Source organism: Dysidea avara, chromosome 3 (assembly GCF_963678975.1).
Source record: "Dysidea avara chromosome 3, odDysAvar1.4, whole genome shotgun sequence".
In the NCBI taxonomy this organism is placed as follows: domain Eukaryota; kingdom Metazoa; phylum Porifera; class Demospongiae; order Dictyoceratida; family Dysideidae; genus Dysidea; species Dysidea avara.
The window spans coordinates 6,415,316-6,429,357 of NC_089274.1; the positions used below are offsets into that span (position 1 = coordinate 6,415,316).

Consider the following 14,042-nt stretch of genomic DNA (forward strand, 5'->3'; position numbering starts at 1 on the left):
GTCTAGGTTTTAGAGAATTGTACTCTGCTTGCTGGACTAGCATGCTCCGGCACTAACTGGATTCAGTATCAGCTAGTGACTATTATTATTATTATTACTAGGACCGCGTCACATATAACCAAGTACATACACCAACGTGACAGCTCCCCGGTGAGGCTATTAGGTGGTGAATGCATTATCCCCAAATCAACTCAATATGTCACAGTAGTGACAGATATAACACAATAGTGGCATCGTAACTAAAGGCCACCAGTAGCTAAGTGCCAGTACATCATTGGTGTGGTATAAATGGCACAGTGATGTGTACAAAGTATATGTATACAAAACATACAGGAGAGAACTATACATTATTGCAGTATTGTATGCAGCAATACATTATAGGCAACATCACCATGCAGATAAAAATTATTAGCCAATATACAGCAATGCATATCAACATCAACTAGAGCTAAGTAAGGTTCATCAGTGATGTAGCAATGGCACAGTGATGGGTGACACACTATAGTTATGCATACACAACTTGCAGGAGATAGCTACACAACGCTGTAGGCGTATGCAAGCCAGATGAACCAGATAAAGGAAGACAGCCAAGCCACTAGAGCCTAGTAGCTACGCCAGGTGAAGGCAAAAAAGATTAAGCACGTATTGAATTGCCTGACACCAACACAAAGTAAGTTCGCCATGCCAGCTGCACAAGACAAAATTGTTTACTTGTATTTTATATGTAACTGTAAGCTTATTGTAAAGAGCGTGGCATATGTCAGTTTAATGTTTTCTAGTATTGTTTATTTACGTGAATGAATCCACTGGCAGCTGGCATGGAGACTTGAGATGTTACAAACATAAAAACTTACTTGTAATCTTCTTGTTTACACAAGTGGCTTCTGGCTCTCCTGTACTGGCATCACTAATCTTCTTCGCAATATGTAAGTAATTAAGCAAGGGTGTGGTACTGGGCGTTATATAGAATTACACGTATGGTCAAGTCATCAGCACAAACAGGAGCGACGATTATACGTTTGTGCCTTCATTCATAGGCGAATCTATCCCCGGTTAGTTCATGTCTCTAGGCCTCGTAGTTTTCTCAAACATTAATTATTAATTATTTATTTATTACGTAATTTTAACCGCGTTTCGTATTATTCTTAGTACTTGGTTATATAATTATTTAATGGGCTTGTAGATGCCAAGGCAAGCTAACTTGCCAGGCTAGGCCGCAGGCCTTTGAAGGTGCCCATATCTAGATTGCTTCCAAAAATTATCCAAGCGCAGCTTGAAGGTTGCAACTGTTGGTGCTGAAATGATAAAGTCAGGTAAGGAGTTCCATAGATTGACTATTCTATTTGTAAAAAAGTTCTGCCTAACAAGTAATCTTGATCTTTCTTTAAAAAGCTTAAGAGAATGGCCCCTGGTGGTAGCAGTATTTAAAGTAAAAAATGTAGAAGATGGGTCCAAGTCATAATGTCGTTTAGGCCACACCAAGTCAAACCTTAGTTTCTGGTCACCCGCCCGCATGGTAAACCTGGAACCCTAGTTTATGAGGACTATTATTAATATTACAGGTGCTTAAGTGCATGTGACCCAGCAAGACACTTATTTTTTACTGTAAAAGATCGAGATACTCTAATAGAGCAGTCAGGGATTCCAATAGAGCAGTCACACTACTCTTAACTCTAATATTAGGTATATATGCCACACTAATAAAATGTTTCTAACTATAGCTAGTTTTGTCCTTGATTATATAGCTGTTCAGATTATAACTGTTACTAATGCTTCTGTAACCAAAGTAATTTCAGTAGCATTAACTACTAGCCCATGCAGATGGGCCATAGCTTTAACTTTATAATTCAAATGTAGTCCTCTAATGATTAGTCTAGTAACTTCAAATTCCTTATCACTGAACACTGCAGGGGTATGGAAAGCCGGCAACATTCGGTGAGCTTAAACTTTTCCATAACTAAAATTAGATTGGCAAGTAGAAACCCTTATAGTTTAAACATTCCCAGATGATCACTAAAAAACACTAGTCTGGAGCACTCAATGACTCAAAACTTTGACAGTTACTTTTCTCAAGGTTACTGAATAGAAGGCTGGAAACACATAGCTAGTGGGCTACGACTTCACATCTGAATGAAGAATTTTTGATGTGAAAATAGAAGTTAAATTTCATTTTGGATCATGATCATTTGAACAACTTAGCTATATAAGTCATAGTAATATTTTCCTGACATAGCTAATAGACATTTATTTCACTTGGAAAGCATAAGTAGCTACATGAGCAAAACATTTCCTATAGTATATTCTAAATAAATAAATAAATAAATATACTTAAATGCTATACATCAGTGTATAGCTAGCCATGATCCATCAACAACTTTCCTAGTGCATTTTTTGCCGAAGCACAACTACTTATGTTGTTGGTTAAGTTTGACTAAAAACAAAATCAACATGAATTTGCTAAATTGAGCAAATTAATAATACTATACAGTATATTGTCACAGTAGAGTCTATAGTCCTGAAGTCCTGATCATCCGCCCGCCCGCATCCATTTGTAGGCTTGGGAGTGACCAGAAACTAAGGTATGACTTGGAGTGGCCTTAAGTATCTTATATGTTTCAATCATATCACCCCTTTGACGTCTGCAATACAGAGAATAGAGATCCAGAATTTCAAGACGGCTTTCATAAGTCAAGTGGGCTAATCCGCGAAGGTGTTTAGTTGCACGTCTCTGAACCTTTTCAAGGGTGTCGATGTCTCTGGCCAAGTATGGACTCCAAGATTGCACACAATATTCCAAATGCGGTCGAACATACATCTTATACAGAAATATAAACATATCAGTAGAGTCAATTCTAAAAGATCGCCTAATAAGCCCAAGAACCTGTGTAGCCTTGACTGCAGCTTTTTGGCAGTGTAGAGATGGCTTGAGATCACTTGTGCACCACACTCCAAGGTCCTTCTCCTCGTTGACTAGTTCTAGGTCAGTAGATACATTTGTAGTGCCATCGTACATGGTGTATGATGCAGGAAGAGAGTTACCAATCTGCATTACTTTGCATTTGGCTGCGTTAAATCTAAGCAACCAAACACTTGACCATTGCATTAACTTGTTGATATCATGTTGTAGTTTAAGGCTGTCATGAAAAGATTTAATGACCGAGTATATCTTGGTGTCATCTGCAAACATCTTCAAATTAGAGGTCAGGCACATCGGTTGACATACAGTATAAATAACAAGGCTGACTATATTAAATAACAAGGCTGACTATATTAAATAACAAGGCTGACTATATTAAATAACAAGGCTGACTATATTAAATAACAAGGCTGACTATATTTGTTTAAGGCTGACTATATTTGGCTTTCTTGTAAGGCTTCTATTTTACCATGAAAATCGTCACATCCTGGCATGCGGTCAGTGATACCGTAATGGTGCAACTGACCGGCTATAAATAACTACAGGGGCCGGGAATACGAAGTAGCGCAGATTTCTTACCAGGTTTAATGTGAAATTTGTAATGACCACTTGGCATGTGGTAACACAAACTCCGCTTGTCCATACACTGGACCAGCGATTACAATGTGTTCGTTGTGGCTTTTTACTAAACGGACCCCTTCAGCTTCAGTGCGGCCATCGAATATGTACTCCGTGTGCTATGAAACTAAAGCAACAAAGGTAATAACCAGCTTAAACAAGTGATATAGTTGATCTTGTATATACTACGTAGCTCACAAACCTTCTTCTGTGAAAAATGTCAAAGAAATGTTGATTTCACTGGGGTAAGCGGCTAGCTACCGAATAACTTACTTGTATGACAAGGGGCAGTCACCTCCACACCACCAATTGATGCACTTGCGACCGGGATCAAGATTTAATCAAGTGATCAAGGGGTATTTTTGCAGTGAATCAAGCGATCAAGGCGTCCGTAAAAGTGGTGATCAAGCACCTTTGGAAAGCTAACTTTGGCTTATACGGTTGACGATCAAGAATCAAGACTCATGGAAAGATGAAATCAAGTGATCAAAGCAATATTTTGGCGATCAAACTTTTTGATCCTGGTTGTGAGTGCATCAATTGGCGGTATGGAAGTGACTACCCCTTGTATGAATATAAATAACTGCGTACATTGCCACTTAAATGTGTGCCATTAGAGCTGTTAGGTTTGTAACCATTGAAATATCTTCTTTTTTTACAGTACTTCCATGACAAGGCAATAGCCAAGGAAATTGATTCCAACATAGTCACCTGTCCTCATTGTAGCTGGACTGACGAGTATCGACACTACCAGGTATAGCACATTGTACTAAATTGAATGCATCAAGCGTTTGACTGTATTATATGCTGTATTTACAGAAACATTTGAAGGAAGAGTGTCGACTAGTCGAAGTATCACGTCCCAATGAAGGTTGTAGTGAAGAGATCACAAAATTACAACTTAATGATAACTTAGAATGTTCTTTTGGTTTTTTGGGCTGTCGTTTTAAGGGCAGGAATGATAAAGAATTGGCAAGACACATGGACGAATGCCAGAAGGATCATATTCTCCTAGTTTGTAAATATCTATCTTCCCAAAAGTCTCAATCCCCTCATTCGCTCCAAAAGCCAAATGGCATCACCAGTATCAGTAGCCTTAATAGTTTGGAAGCTATGGAAAAATTAATGCATTCAGAAATTAGAAAACTAAATGAAAAAGTAGATGGCAGTAACCACAAAGAACATGTTTTACAAATCAATGAAGTTCAAAGCAAGCAAAAAGACATTACATTCAGATTAACAGGAGTTGAAGATCTACTAGCCACCCTGCAAGCAAACATCAATGAGATCAATCATACTTATGAAGAAGTGTACACCTTACAAACACTTCAAGCTACTTCATATGATGGTCGCTACATATGGAAGATACCAGATATCACCAGACGTAGGAGGGATGCTCTACTAGGAAAGACTGTCAGTTTATATTCAGCACCATTTTACACTAGCAAGTTTGGGTACAGACTGTGTCTACGTGTGTATTTAGATGGTGATGGTAGTGGCAAGGGACGTTACATATCTTACTTCCTTACCATCATGAAGGGAGAATATGATGCTTTACTAGAATGGCCATTCCAACATATGGTGACAATGACATTAGTGAACCAGAAAGGCGACAACAATATTGTACAGACATTCAGACCCAACCCTACCAGTACTAGTTTTCATCGACCAAAATCAGACATGAATGTGGCATCTGGTTGTCCTAAATTTGCTCCACTATCAATACTGAATAATCCTGAATTTGTTGTGGATGATGTGACATTCTTTAAGTGTGATATAGATCTTTTGTACTAGATGTACAATAGTACCTATACATTTTATTGTAGTAGTGTACGGAACACATAATAAGTGTATTGTAATATATCTGACACCATTGTAACTTTAGTCTTGTTATTGTTGAGTTGTTGTGATGTACAGTGGTGTATTGCTCGATTAGCTGTTGTAGTTGTTTGCGTGATTTACATTTGTTGATTAAAAAATTACTAATCTATGTATACCCACGATATCACATTTGTTGCACTTGTAGCTATCATCTAGATAATAACAATTAGTAGAATTAGTTACACACCGTATAAGATTGTGGAAGTACATCACCCTGTCCTATAGATCAGAGAGCGTACTAACATGGATAAAGCACTTGGCATTGTCAGCAAATTTGAGTTTTGAAAAATAATTTAATACAATTAACATAAATGAAAATAATTCAGACCAAGCAGTGTAATGAGAATGGTGGCTAATCTGTACTGAATGCTCTATTAGAGTATATTACGATGACTGTTCTATTATTAGAATGTCTTGATCTTTTACAAATTCAAGTAGCTGAAAAGTGGTCCAGCATCCTGTCACTGTAGGCTCTGGCCCTGCTTAGTACTACAGCCATAGATTCTATTATGATGATGTGTGGTACAACAAAGCTGTCTACTAGCTAGTATAAATGTTTGAGCAGAAAATCAAGGGTGCCAAAACTCAGACCTGCTCAGCCTGCTCGGTTGTTGAGAATTTTTACCGAGACAGCTACCTCAATAGTAACTATGCCACTGCATGCATGTAGTGGACCTGCAGTATACTGTTAGCTACATGACAAAGTCTGATATAATAATTATAGTTGTAGTAGCTATCTATATGCAATGAAGATTGTATAGCTATAATTTTTATTTATTTATTTCAGTATATTTATTACTGTGCATGTGTAGAAACTCTATACAGAGCATGACACACAGATACAAATAAGTAACTAAATTTACATTAAAATAAATAACTATACAATAATTCTTTAAAGATGTGATGGTTGGTTGACTATGTTTTCTAGAAGAATGAATAGTCAAAGGCAAGTAGGAGCATATGGTGTTCTAAAACGTTGAGAATGACCCCTGGTGGATGCATACATGTGGATATGGGACAACAATAAGATCATTAATTATCTTGTAAAAACATAATTAGCTTGAAGTAGGTATGACATAAATCAAGAGCATTACACAATCAATCAATGACCAAGGATCACAAGCACTGTATATGTGGGAGGGGGAAGCATAATTTGTTACAACAACCATAACGTGTAGCCCTTATACAGATCTCTTTCATAGACCTCGACACTGTGCGCCATATAATCTGTCAGTTATAGTATTGGCTATGACATGTAATTTTCAAATGAGCTAATTTACTATAGCCAAAAGTATACCTTGGTTGTGACCCTTTGAGTCTTAACATTATTCACAACATATAACTTATAAAACCCATTCCTGAGGACTAATGGCCATATGGCTCTACCAGCTGTTCTGAAAACTTTCTTGTTCTATGTCCATGAAAACTCTGTATCAAGTTGCCAAATATTATATCCCACACATTGGAATTCGATAGTAGACTAAGGTGTCAAGCCACACATTGTTACATAAGTGCATGATAACACTTTTTGTGTCACTTGATTTCTCTCCCAAGTTTGTTAGGGTGACTGATATCAATACAAAAGCTTCTCAAGTATCTATGAACACTATGAGGCAGATACATACATGACAGATGCCATCACTTCATACCTCACAATAGGACTTATGGATAGGTCACAGGGAAAAGTAGATCTATTACTTTGTAATCTGCCATATGTGCCTACCCCCCTTCAGGAGGTAAGCAGCACATAACACCATCCTTTGATGTCTGTTGCCCGTAGGTGGAATCAAATGGGATAGCAGCTAGCTGGGCTGGTGGCAATAATGAGAGAGGTGTGTATACTGGCAGTAGAGTACTTCAAATATTTAGTACATTTTAGGTGATAGACAGGCTACTGCCAACTGTAAACAAAATGTTATCTCCTCAGGGACTGTTTTACCTGCTCTCTGTTAAGGAAACAAACCAGGTGTTGATGGTTTACAGTATTAAGTGTGTTTATTTGGTGTGTGTACTAAATAGATGAGATAAGATAATGGAGACATTACAAACCCATAACATTAGTAGTTGTTACTATGCAGAGAAGGGTACACAATGAATTCTTATTTTTTAATTGTATTAAAGTTTAACCACAGCTGATGGAAACCACGGTAACTGAAGTCCAGCACAAGCAAGTCAGTTTACACACTTCAAGACAGGAAGTGTCTCCTACACTGTTAAAAAGTGCTATGGTAGCACTTAAAAATGCTGTGGTAGCACCCTAGAATTGCTAAATGTTGACTGCTTCAGTCAAAAATAGCACCTAGAGGTGCTACCATAGCACTTCACTTTTAACAGTGTACACTTTTATTCTCTAAAAAAATTATCTACACGTAATTATTAAATGATAATTAATTTATTACATAGTACACATTTTATAATATAATGGCTTGAATGTATTAATAATCATGTATCTTGAGAACATTACATATAATGTCCTGAACCAGAATAACTGGCTAGAGTGGGCCTTCATTGCAGCCTGTAAAACAGGTTTTTGAATTGCCTGGTACCGCCAACCTACCTGAGCTCTGATGAAACTTTTGACATTGCTGATTACAAAACTGCCTGTATTAGAAGACATAATCACGATAGATTTACATTATTCTTTACTAGTTGGTAAAGTGACTGATAGAGATGTCCATGATGCTGGAATACTTCCTTAAAATCCCCACAGTTTCTAAGCTCAAGACTAATTTAATACCTGGGAGATATTTTTATTTTAACACATTCATCTTATTTATTTTCTTACTAGTAGAAAGCTTCCCACACTCTACCAACTGTCTGTAACCACACCACATGTTGTAAACACATAATAACTACAATAATTATATTGTCTACGTTAAGCACTTGCTAATAGCAATGTGGCTTATAATCATAGCAGTAACACCATTTCTCCAAGAGTAGTCATTCATTGAGTAATGTACATTGTACCTTTTAATTGCAGAGATGTGTACTTGTGAGTGAAGTTCTCATATTAGAGATGCATACATTCAAGGATAGGTATGACAAGGGTTATGACTTTCACTTCATTGCACGGATTTTCATGCAGGTATAAAGCTTTCAAGTCATGCATGTGTATTTGTGTGTGTGAGTGCGTGCATGCGTGTGTGTGACAGAAACCACAATCCCGTCCACCACACTGTACTCTAAGTTAAGATGTTCTATTAAAAAGTATATCCTCACATGTACAACAGTGAATGGACAAGTACATGGCTTGCAATAAGATGAGGAGGGATGGAGTATTTATTGCAATGAATATTCTGGAATCTGATGGCCAAATTGAAAATTGACAGATCATGATGTGATCAGATACTTAAACAGAGTTGAATGATAAAGTTATTCCCCTGAACATCAGTGACAAACCACATTGCCAAATTTTATGTTGTATTGGCCCAAAAATTCCCTTTGTGGTTTTTAGATGTTTGCGACAATTATATCCAACTGCAAATGGTAAAATTGTATTCTGGTGGCCTTTCTGTGATAAAGTCTGCAATGCCATGCAGCATTATGAGAAAGGTATAGCATGACTTAATGAAGATGATTGCATATATATATATATGACCTATACACATGGTTCTTCAAAGCCACATGCATGCATTATAACAGCACTAGTGAACAAATTCATGCATGGCATGCAGGGAGATATGCTTGAATGGAGTACTCATTGCAATAGTTCTGGAATCTGATGGCCTATAGCTAGCTTCCCTTCTGTTTGCCTGTTTAATGAATGACAACCCATATGGCCAAAAATCTACTGCCTATACTACCATGCTAAACCATAAATTAGCAACTACAGCTTAAAATCAGTGTTGCCAGACACAATTTGGCAATTAAAGTTTTAAACCAGTTAAAACCATGCAAGTATTTATTAAACACTGGAGCAATGTGAGTAAAGGTCCTTGCTCAATGAAACCTGAAACCTTTCGATCACCAGAATGATGCTTCAAACTGGTTAATATTGTTTACTTTATAAATGTGACCATACTTGTTTACTTTAAACAAGCATTAAATATGCATTGAAACCTCAATAATGCAATGCTCATTGTGTCAAGTCATATCAGGATGTCACATTAAATGCTTGTTTAGATAATAATAATATTACCTGCATATGCAAACCAAAAATACATGGAAAAATATTAATATTATTTGGTGACACTCAGCCACTTAATATATCAAAACATGATTAGTAACTTGAACAAGCACATGTACAGCAAGCTATAAACTACAAGACTACATATATAAAATCTATCCATAGGCCAAAACAATTTTGTGTCCATGATCCATACTTTAGCTCCACTATTAACTTAATACACAAAATGATAGTTGCATGAATATTAATTTTATTACTTTTACAGTGCCAAGAGATGTTTTATCTGTATGTATAACAATGGTTCTGATCCACTTCATTCTGTGTGTACATTTCCCAATGAGTTTCCCAGAGAAATACATGATGCAGGGGTGTATACAACAACTAGGATCTGCCTTGAATGACTGAAATATGAGCAATCTCAAGTATACCAACACCTGACAAGAAATTGTGCACGAGTATAGCGATGCAGTTCATCTTCTACAGCATTTTATGTTGGTTACTTCCTACATCTATGCACAGAGGTACTATTAAACAAATCGCCATAACCTAATAGAATATTTATGCCATTACATATTATGTACAACAAGGTAGTATATCTTGCATATTCACACAAAAACACAGCAGATTGTACATCAGCTGGTATACTAAAGCGAAATGCTTATATGGTAGTCAATGTAGGTATTTTTTAGATTTTCAGAAGCCAAGCGGCCCCATGCAGACACCTTTACAATGCAGACAAGCACAGACCTGTATGTAGAAGTGTTCACCCCTTTATAAAGATTTTTTTTTACTATTGCATAGGGTATACTTCCAACCTTACTTTATAATACCATAGAGTCGGGTTGTTAAGTGCATGTATCTATTAAGTGCATATTATTTGTTAAGCGCATACACATTTCTTGTAATTAACCATGGATGATAGGTGCACACGGCAAAATGCGATGATAGAGCTACACACAGCAAGAAACGGCAAGAAAAGCTGAAAGTACTGAAATATTAATGTCTCCTCAAGTGCTTACGTCTCCCTTGACGTCTCTCTTCGCTATGTATACAGCAAATCAGCCATCTGGATAGTGATAATTTTGAAGGATTTCACCCAGAAATGGAGTCAAGTATTCTTACATACTGGCGTGGTGACCAGTACAAACTATTAACTACTCTATTACAACGTAGTGATTCTGTGTTACACTCACCATAATTATTTATTAGGCATATGCGCCTAACAGATAGTATTTTACAAAAAGTTTTCTTCGAAAATTATAAGTGCATGCGCTTAACAACCCAACTTTATGGTATATGGTTTTCATTTTATATGCTCCTATAGAAATTTTTATACTAACAAAGTGTGGGTATAAGTGTAAATAATATACCGTATATCTTTTAGAAGGTATTAATACGATACTATGCTTCAACACGTAATGTTAGAAAACTTGCGATTGTGGCCCATTGTTATCATTTTTGTACTAAGTCAAGTCAACTAACTTTGCTATTGGGACAGTAAGTACAGTAAGTTATTGTATTAAGTTAAGTACTTAGGACTATTTCAGCATAGCAGTAGTTTTGCCATTCTGTGATCTGTTCAAAGGCTGATACACGGTGGGTAGAAATATGCATCCACGATTGCCCAAACAATTATTTTTGTATCTTCATTATCCTTTGCTAACAACCAACTAGTCTATCTTAGCAAATATACTCAGCTTAGCAACCACTACAAAACGAGTTCCACAATACAAAGTTCCATGTCGCTCAATATAACGAGTCAAAGCGTATCATTTCTTTGAACTGGCCGCTGGGCATTAAAGTTGTTGGCAAACTGCTTTCCCATAATATTGCCCGGGAAATATGCAAGTTAAACCCCCAGCAGCACCTTTGAACGCCCACACTAAAGCGGTATATTTAGTGATACTGAGGTATTTTTCTCAATACCGTACTATTCTTCAAATATTCAGTACCAGCCATCTCTAATTCTATACCTGATGAACAAAATCCTTACTGAGGCTAAAAGTTTGGTATGAGAAGTAACTCTCACTACGCAGCATATAAAGTAGCCATTAGCTAATAATAGTTGTAATGCTCAAGGGAGGATATTGCAACATTAGATGAATTCTTGGTTGTTTGTTAACCTGCAAAATATAGAATATCTGTGTGTGACAGCATCTTTTCATTCATATACAAGTTCTCACATTCCACACACTCAAGATATTAACCACAAGGGTATATTTCTAACCATACTTGCACAAACATAACAACACACTCAACCTAATGGATAATTCCAAATGTATACATGAGAATGCAAATTTAGGACAACCAGATGCCACATTCATGTCTGATTTTGGACGATGAAAACTAGTACCGGTTGGGTTGGGTCTAAATGACTGTACAATATTGTTGTTGCCTTTCTGGTTCACTAATGTCATTGTCACCATATGCTGAAATGGCTATTCTAGTAAAGCATCATATCCTCCCTTCATGATGGTAAGGAAGTAAGATATGTAACGTCCCTTGCCACTACCATCACCATCTAAATACACACGTAGACACAGTCTGTATCCAAACCTGCTGGTATAAAATGGTGCTGAATATAAACTGACAGTCTTTCCTAGTAGAGCATCCCTCCTACGTCTGGTGATATCTGGTATCTTCCATATGTAATGACCATCATATGAAGTAGCTTGAAGTGTTTGTAAGGTGAGAGACACTTCTTCATAGGTATGGTTGATCTCATTGACACTAGCTTGCAACAGATCTTCTAAAAGTAACATCAGTCTGTTTGCATTAAAGATGTGTGCCACTGTCTGCATGTGGTTTCACCTTTACTACTCATTTATATGTAGTCATATGGAACTCCCTTTGGCTTTTAGGCTTCCACTATTAGAATTGCATGGCTAACATTTAGAAGTTGAATGGCCACATTCCACTAGCACTGGTCTACCATAATCCATTATTACACTGGTCTACCATAATCCATTATTGCACATGACTACCAGTACATGGGCTATTCTTTGTGTTATTCACCTGGGCCATCTATTAAATATTGTTCAGGTCAGTGCAAGCAATCAGGTTGTAAACACCTCATTCATTATGTTATATACAATTATATTACTAATAACAGGCTAAGTGTTCGTAAAACCAAGGGTGTAATCCATATTAGGTATTTGCCTATTTAGTTGTTTACGCAGCAAGTACACAATTTAACCACAACGGTATTTTAACCACAGGGAGATATTTTGGGGGATTTAAAGAACAATTTTCTAGTTATTTTAAAGAATGCACAGGAAATGCAAGTATGTAGTAACAGCACATGTATGTAATCTGTGACCATCATGCCAAAACCAAAATCCACTCTTCTCATTCTCCATGCCAGATTTCCTTCTGTGTCTACAACATGTAGTAATATATGGCCACATGTTAAAAATATAACATCCTTGAATCAGGCTGTAGGACCAGGTGTGCTACAGACCTTTAGTACTTGTGCTGTAAAGCCTTAATAATAAATTAGGTCAATGGTATTGTAAAAGATCAAGTTACAAAGGATGGCCTGGTTGTCAAATTCAATGCAATCAGACATTTCTTTCATGGATGAATCTTGTTAGTGGTTAATGTGTAGTATCTTATGCCAATTATCCATAGATAGTTATAGTTGTTGTTAAGTGGTACAATCATGCTGAAAGGAGTGGGAAGAATGTAAACCATACAATGTATAAAGTTACTATTGACAATGTGTATCTTTGAATGTATCGTACTATTTTTAGAGTGTCATCATTGTGTTTGTAGAGCTTTAACAATGTTTTGCAAGCCATCATAACATTACCAATGTGACTCATTAGTGTCAAGATACAACTGTCAATTAATGGGTTAGAATAATAGAAAATAAGAGTTCTGCATTTGTGTATACATCATCAATCTTTGTATTCAACTCTGCATGCATGGTAGACAAAAATGGCTAAAGTATCACTTCAAATATTTGTGACATTGATATAGAACTATTATTTAAACCAAAACCCTAATTATAGCAGTTTTGGCAACTTCACAATGAAACTACACAATAATCGTTATAAGCCACCACAATACTGTTAACTCTTTAAAGTTTATCAGAGTTTCCTTCATGATGTGGTGCATTGGAAGTAATATTGTTTTGGCATCTTACAGTGCTTTAGTTCTATAACAAAAACACAGTTAAACAATTTTACTTCTGTTGCCAGGCCTGCAGGACAACTTTTAAGTCAACAATGCATTATATACGTAGGTACATAATTATCTTGTACTTTATAAAAAGGTGATCAGACAGGAGGACCATAATAAGTGTAATGAGCTTTTAGAGCCTTAAATATGTCTTATACTACCTATTAGTCTTGCGTGGCCAGACCCTATTTTCTTCAGGGTGGCAATTATCAATTAGAGATTTCAAAGGGGGCAATTATAATCTCTAATCAATAAGTGCCACCCTGAAGACAATATGGCCTAGACACACGAGACTAACCATCTATTGGAGATCTGCTG

General features: G+C 36.6%; 1 protein-coding gene across 1 annotated transcript; it reads left to right on the forward strand.

The window, feature by feature from the left end:
- The first annotated feature begins 3,467 nt into the window (after window positions 1-3,467).
- Window positions 3,468-5,545, forward strand: LOC136249112 (TNF receptor-associated factor 3-like). Its single transcript, XM_066041045.1, has 4 exons — window positions 3,468-3,676; window positions 3,729-3,780; window positions 4,197-4,289; window positions 4,355-5,545. The coding sequence occupies exons 1-4, from the start codon at window positions 3,519-3,521 to the stop codon at window positions 5,327-5,329; spliced, it is 1,278 nt and encodes a 425-aa protein (XP_065897117.1). The 5' UTR covers window positions 3,468-3,518; the 3' UTR covers window positions 5,330-5,545.
- Window positions 5,546-14,042: the final 8,497 nt, after the last annotated feature.

Bases quoted from the DNA above. Each gene is read 5' to 3' on its own strand.
- LOC136249112 (XM_066041045.1), top strand. From the start codon at position 3,519: ATGACCACTTGGCATGTGGTAACACAAACTCCGCTTGTCCATACACTG. The intron at 3,677-3,728 runs GTAATAACCAGC...TATACTACGTAG, and splicing joins ATGAAACTAAAGCAACAAAG to CTCACAAACCTTCTTCTGTG. The intron at 3,781-4,196 runs GTAAGCGGCTAG...CTTTTTTTACAG, and splicing joins GAAATGTTGATTTCACTGGG to TACTTCCATGACAAGGCAAT.